General features: G+C 38.0%; 1 protein-coding gene across 2 annotated transcripts in view; it reads left to right on the plus strand.

The window, feature by feature from the left end:
- The window catches only part of atp9b (ATPase phospholipid transporting 9B), a 298121-nt gene extending 293075 nt beyond the window's left edge, over window positions 1-5046 (plus strand). Inside the window, exons 28-29 of one of the 2 annotated variants that reach the window (XM_078397707.1) lie at window positions 298-501; window positions 3010-5046. In XM_078397707.1, coding sequence (XP_078253833.1) covers window positions 298-501; window positions 3010-3146 — 341 coding nt within the window. In that variant the 3' untranslated portion in view covers window positions 3147-5046. Of the gene's footprint in view, window positions 1-297; window positions 502-3009 lie in introns of those variants that run through there. The other variant, XM_078397708.1, reaches the window with a different exon arrangement.
- Window positions 5047-7472: the final 2426 nt, after the last annotated feature.

Here is a 7472-nt window from a genome sequence, read left to right on the forward strand (position 1 = left end):
CCACATAATAGTACCAGTGAATTCAACAAAAGTTTAAACAATTGTTTCATTTGTTCCACTTTCTCTTTTCGATTCTAGCTGACCTGTTTTATATGCCTGAGCATCCTGATCCTGCCATAACTGCTTTTGAAATCGCCCTTATATAACCTTGATATTTTGTGATTTTGTTTTTGGACAAACTTTAATCCTCATGCAGTTCTGAATACAAACCATTAACAAACTTATCTTTAATACTTTTTGTCATTGACTCAGTTTGAGCAAAAGAGAAACTGTTTATAACTTAATTTACTGTTTCAGGTGGTATTTTAATATATGGAGCATTGGTGCTGTTTGAGTCTGAGTTTGTACATGTTGTCGCAATTTCCTTCACTGCACTGATCTTGACTGAGTTACTGATGGTTGCACTTACTATTCGAACCTGGCATTGGCTTATGGTTGTGGGGGAGTTCCTCAGTCTTGGCTGCTATGTGGCCTCCCTTGCTTTTCTCAATGAGTATTTTGGTAAGTTGTTCTGAAGGTACGTTGTTTATTTGTTAAATAAAAGTTAAAAAATCTCACACTAGCATGTCTGTCACCTATTCTAATGAAGCCCAATGTTTGTTTTCTGCATAGCAAAAATGAACTATCTGTTGTACATTTGTAGTTACTTTGCTGTTAAACCATGAAAAATGCATTGAAGAACAGAATGGGTATTTCAGTAACTATGCTCTCTGTAAAGTTGGACCACAACTCTTATCCCTGGGCACCAAATAGAAATTGACAAGGCTAATAAAGGGCATAACTTTGTCTCTTATGATAACTGCTAAATGATTCGAACTGTATGACATTAAATGTCATGATAAAAATTGACTTCCATTTTAATAATTTTTAATGTAGTGGGATTGTTCATGTTTACCTTTTGGTATTTAGCTGTGTCTTCCTACTAGTAACAGGGGTGTTTACATTGGAGAAAGTGTGTGGAAGCCTTCTCAAGTAAGAATTTATCACCCTTAAATCCATTATTTGGATCGAATCAGTGACTGATAAAATGTTGTATGTTTCCAATTGTGTCTCTTTGGTTTGATAATCCTTACACCTATCATAAATGTTTACTATATATTTGATCTTTTTCACTGAATCAGCATTTGTAAATGTTTCACGGTAAAACTCAGAAACTCGACACTAGATCCCTAAACCTAGCGCAATAATGCATTTCAGCCACACCGACTGATATCATTAAGATTGAAAATCCTGAGATCTACTTACATTTTTTACATTATTATCCATATTCCACATCACTTGTTCTTGATTGACACATTAATATACATTTTATTTATAAATTCCTGTCACCCATATGATTGTTTTTCTACATAATGCTCTGCAACAATGCCTGTTGGTAGGGGACCATGGTAAAAGGGAGAGGTGGAGATGAACAAAATTAATGTCTCTTATTTTATCTACTTTTATCCATATTATTCAGCATTCCTATGTAATTAAAGTGCACAAAACTATTGGGTTTGTAGAGTCATACAGCACAGAAACAGGCCCTTTAGCCCATCTTATTTATGCTGACCAAGTACCATCGATACTAACCCCATGTGGCACCTCTTGGCCTTTAACCTTCTATGCTGTGAATTTTAATTGCACAGAAAGTACTGGAAAAAAAAAGATAACATTTAGCTAAATAAGAAAACATGAAAATCTGGCATAATTCAAGGTCAGAAAAATTCCACCCCTTTCACCTCTCTACACTATTAATACCACTTAATTATTTTATAAAGTTGTTTGACCATCTAGATTAGGAAGGTCAATGTTATCCTGAAAACGCATTTAATCCAGCCAAAGGAATTTAGAAATATTATTTACAGAACTAACCAGTAGTAAATAAATTTAAAGTTAATTGGTTAAAATAATTGAGGGGAATAATAAATGGATGGTCAGTCTTAATGGACATCAAGTTTTGGTATGGGTGAAATGCATTACCCTGCAAATACAGGTTAAAAAGATAACTTTGGAGTTTTACCATGAAAGTTTTCGTTGAGTTAATTTGGTGATCAAGATAAAGTTCGGGACTTCCAAAGAGAGTAGATAGTTGTGATCCATTTGTACAGTGGAATAGACTCAAGATGCTGAATGGGCTCATTGTTCCCATCACCCACATTTTAGGCTCCTCTCTTCCTGCATTGCAACAAAGTCTGATAATTTAGCTCGAACCGCATATTTCTCTCTCATCCAGCAAATTTTATTTTTCAGATAGCTTATTAAATATTAATTTATACGGAAGGGCGTTCAATGAACCAGCAGTTTATCTTGCAGTCAATTGCTGATTACACAGTGATTCGGTTCTGTATTTCTTGTTTGAAAGCAAATAAATATTTTTCAAATGGTTCATTCCCACTTTGCTGGGGAAACTAGGATTTGCAACTCTCCTAAATCGCCAGGAATATCCTGGGATCGAGCCTGGATCCCCTGTGATTATGGAAGAATGATTTTTAAGTCCATCTTCAGTTTCTGGAACAGCAGGGTTTGTTTTTTCCTGGCTGTATCACAGCTGTTTTTCCAACAGTAGCTTCCTCCCACAGCCAACCGTGTGTTTTGGCCTACCGGTGGCTTATCTGCAAGAGGGGTTTCACCACTGACACACCATTATGGTCTCCCTATTAATGAAAAAAGTGCAAATAAAAACCTTCCAAACCTCCAGGAACATATTAGCAGACCAGCCCTCAGGTCAGGGAACGTGGGGTGAGATGGGGTGGGGGTGCATGCTCAGGAGAATGCTTTGCTTGATTAATGATCACGCAGAACCATTTTATGTGATCAAAAATTCCGCAGGCAAGATACATAGTCACTACTGCCCTATTGCTGTTATGGTCACTTTATTTGGTGTTAATGTAAAATAAATTATTGTTGTAAAATGTCAACCTTTAGGTCTTTTTTAGATTGAATTTGAGCCCCATGAGCCTACAATAAATGTAGTGCATGGAGCCCCATGGTTAATAGTGTACTGAAATTAACTTCCTGTTTTTACAGATGTCGCCTTTATCACCACTGTGACCTTCCTGTGGAAAGTGTCAACAATTACCCTCGTCAGTTGTCTTCCACTTTATATTCTCAAGTACTTGAAACGCAAGTTCTCTCCACCCAGTTACTCGAAACTTACCTCATAGTGCAGATGTGTTTACTCAAGAAATAGCACTTTTTCTGTTGCTGTAGATGGGGGGTCTAATCATCCCTATGAATATTTCACAGGTAATCTTCAGTCTTGTGAAAATGGTCTGTTGACCAAACAGCCAAAAAGAGCAATGAAGCACATAATGTGCGGAGCATTGAAGGAAACTGAAAGCACTTCTGAATAACAGGTACTGCAAAGGATCTTTCAAAATGAAGGAATGCCGTCAAACATTTCATACTACTAATGGAGTCAGGGAGAAAACAAATAATTTGTCTTTATATCTCATTTTTTTACTCCCTTCCCCCCTTTCTTTCTTGCTAATTTATGTGAACACTCAGAGGTACTTTTGTTGAAGACTTGTAGTTTTTGATTGTTCCTCCAAAACAGTTCTGTGACTAGATGCAGAATTGTTCATGAAGTTACTAGTTAGCAAAATAATCCAAATGGTGGTGTATAAACAACATGCTCACATACTGATGCCATTGTATGTAAAGCAGCAATTTAGCACACCAAATTTATTGGAGTTTTGGCTATCTTTATGGTTGCTCTCCACTTTAGCATTTGCTATTAGCTTGTCTCTATTTCCCTGCTTCTGAATTGTAGCTGTTTTGTGAAGCAAATATGCACTAACAGGGAAATGCACAGCAGGCTTTTCAACATATCACATTGTTATTAGCATATTTGCTGTCTCCCTTTAATTTCTTCTCCAGTATTATCCACGTACTTGTGTTTGGAAACTTACCTTAGGAATTCCACAGCCTGAATTTTATGTGAGACATTCTACTTTAGAGGACTTTTTTTTACAAATAGCCTAAAAACATGCATTATTGAATTACATAAAATTTTTATTTCTGCTTTGCCAGACTCCAGTAATTATTCCATTATAGACTTGAGTCTGGAAGATTTTTTGTTCTCTTGAGGACATGCGCTATACAAAAGACACTGCAAAGCAAACACTGCACAGAAACCAGCTTTCCTTCAAATCATATCAAGGACATAATTCCAATTATTTTGGGGCATTGTGCTCCTGGATTGATTTCTACAGCATTTATATAATAAAGCGGAGTATAGCAGAAGATGTAGTATTTTTACAAAGAGGATCGACAATGTTTTTGCCAGCAATTTCCTGGATCCAGCACTGATTTAGATTTTACTGCGCTCACTCGAAATTCCATTTAGAGAGTATGCAAGAATACAACTTGTGTTGTTTAGTAAAGGAAAGTAATTAATATATTGTCTCTGACTTGTGGAAATTAATTTATGTAATCAATGTTTTTTTTTTGCATTTATTTTCTTAACCAGCATTCTGATTTATCAATGTATGCATCTTGTAATATGCCCAAAAGGAATCATTAGGCAAGATCTTGGATTATAATGCTATTCCTGCCAGTTATTTGGATTCTAGGTTCCATGGTGATTATGCTGAAGTGTACCCATAGCTTCCCATGGTTGTACTTGAGACTCTGCTCCGATAGTGAAAGGAAGTTGTATAGTATTTTTGTTAATAGCCTTCAAATTATGGATGCCTGGTGCAAGATTCCGATTGTTATTCTATGCTGCAACTGTGATGTAATTGTATAAAATGAGTAACAGTGAAATGTGCTTTCATGGTCACCTTGATTAAACAATCATCTGGGTTCAGTACTAATACTACTGTTAATAGAAAAGAGCATTTTAGCAATATAAGTAAATGGAGCCTGCATCAGGGTCTAGCTGCCCCCGTTAAACACAGCCAATGTAATTATTTTTAAATTAACCTACTGTTGTGGTTAAGCCATTGAGTGTCACTGTACATCATCTGGATTCAACCATTTTAAGGAATCATTTGAGTTTATTGGTGAAGGTGACTATAATTCAGATTTTACTGTATTGTTAACTCAAACTGGAGCACCCTCTGCACAATAAAATGAATTTACATTTTCACAGACTTGTCCTTTTTTCGAACTTTTGAGATGTACAAGGATGATGATATTTTACGAGGATGGTGCCAGGACTAAAGGGTCTGAGCTACAGGGAGAGGTTGTGTAGGCTGGGACTCTGTTCCCTGGAGTGTAGGAGGATGAGGGGTGATCTTATAGAGGTGTATAAAATAATGAGAGGGTTAGATCGGGTAGTTACGCAGAGTCTTTTGCCCAGAGTAGGTGAATCATGGACCAGAGACATAGGTTTAAGGTGAAGGGAAAAAGATTTAATAGGAATCTGAGGGGTAACCTTTTCACACAAAGGGTGGTGGGTGTATGGAACAAGCTGCCAGAGGAGGTAGTTGAGGCTGGGACTATCCCAATGTTTAAGAAACAGTTAAACAGGTACATGGATAGGACAGGTTTGGAGGGATATGGACCAAATGCAGGCAGATGGGACTAATGTAGTTAGGACATGTTGGCCAGTGTGGACAAGTTGGGCTGAAGGCCCTGTTTCCACACTGTATCACCCAATGTAATAAATTCAATCAATCATCAACATGGGTTCACTTCAATTCATTACTTCACAAAATGCTGGAGTAACTCAGCAGGTCAGGCAGCATCTCTGGAGAGAAGGAATGGGTGATGTTTCAGGTCGTTCAATACTTGATCGTTCAATATATATTTTGACATACTAGAATTTAAAATGTGGTGTTTCACTTATTTATGCTTTGAAACTAGGAATTTCCAATTCTCCTGAAATGAATAACTATTATTCTAATTTATCCTTTCCTGTCTCCAGTTAGAGGTTAAAATGAACAAAAGTCTTTCCACGGGCAGAGTAAAACTTTTCATCTGATCTTTCTTGCAGAAAATGTCAAATATTGTCTAAATTTGGCCATGGCTTCAATAATTATATTTTGGATACTGAACAATTTGTATTTCTAAATAGATTTATTGTTTAAGAAATGTTAGATACAAAGATATTCATTGCATTAAAGTTAAATAATAGTCATGGCAAAGAGAAATTATTCTTATTTTAGAATATGATCCCAAGCAACTAAATCACATCAACTTTTCTTTCCAATTTGATTAATCTGGTATTACCTGAAGTGAATGTCAAAGGATGTATATTTCAGTAACCATCTGGCATTTCAATGCAATTGTAGTGAAGCCGAAAATGGAATATATTCACAGAATGGTCACTTCCTGGAAGAAGGCTGCTCTACCTGACGGGCTGTGCAGGTTTAATACTGGAAGAATCGTGTTAGTCCCACTTCTCTGCCCTCATCATTTAACCCTGGAATATATTTCCTTTTGAGTACTTATGTAGGTGATTTTTGAATGCACCACTTGAATCTGAATGCACTCATACCAATGCCAGTACATTCCAGATACCAACCACCCAGTGCCTGAAGTTTTCTTTTGTTTTTATTAAGAATCACCTTCAAGGGTGTGGATGTGCAGTTTACTAAGGTGTACAAGTACCTTGGAGTTTACCTGGCCAATAAACTGGACTGGCCAATGAACGCTGTGGCACTGTATAAGAAGGGACTGAGCCGTCTGTACTTTCTGAGGAGGCTCCACTCTTTCAACGTCTACATTAAGATGATGCAGATATTCTACCAATCGGTGATGGCCAGTGCCATCTTCTTTGCTGTCGTGTGCTGTGGTAGCAGGACGAAGGCCGCAGAATTAACAAGCTCATCAGGCAGGCTGGCTCCGTCCTGGGGGTGGAGTTGGATTCGCTGGAGATGATCTTGGAGGAGAGGAGCATCCTGGACAATACATGCTCACCCCCTCTATGAGACACTGATCAATCTGAGGAGCACCTTCAGCAACAGATGGTTCCACCAAAATGCAGCACAGAAGGCCACAGGATATCCTTTTTCCCTGTGGCTATTAAACTGTACAACTTCTTCCCCTTCTGTCATGAGGTAGACTGACTCCCCTTCCCCCTCCCCCCCCCCCCCAAATCTTTGCACATCCCAAATCCTGCACTTTCCACTCGTCACTAATTTCATATATCTTAATATGTTTTGTGGCTGTTGACAGACTATTTTCCCTCCTGGGATAAGTAGAGTTTTATTGCATCGTATTCTGTATACTCTATATATTCGTTAACCCTTCTGCCAATGGGAACCATTTCTTTCAATCCCTTCTTTCCCTGTCATTTTTCCATGATTTTAAATACCAGGATATAAATGTGAAAATTTGACACCAGTGAAACTTAAAGGGCCTGTCCCACTTTAGGGGATTTTAAGGTGACTGCCAGCGACTAGGCTGTCGCCGACAGTTCGCCGGGTGTCGCGGGCATGATCGTGAGGAGTCTTCCAAGAATTGTAGTGGATCTCAGCGCATCGCTGAAAAATCATCCGGAGTGAAATTTCTCGGCGACAGCTGGCTTGTCACCAGGTATC

This window comes from Rhinoraja longicauda, chromosome 4, assembly GCF_053455715.1.
Source record: "Rhinoraja longicauda isolate Sanriku21f chromosome 4, sRhiLon1.1, whole genome shotgun sequence".
Lineage (NCBI taxonomy): Eukaryota > Metazoa > Chordata > Chondrichthyes > Rajiformes > Arhynchobatidae > Rhinoraja > Rhinoraja longicauda.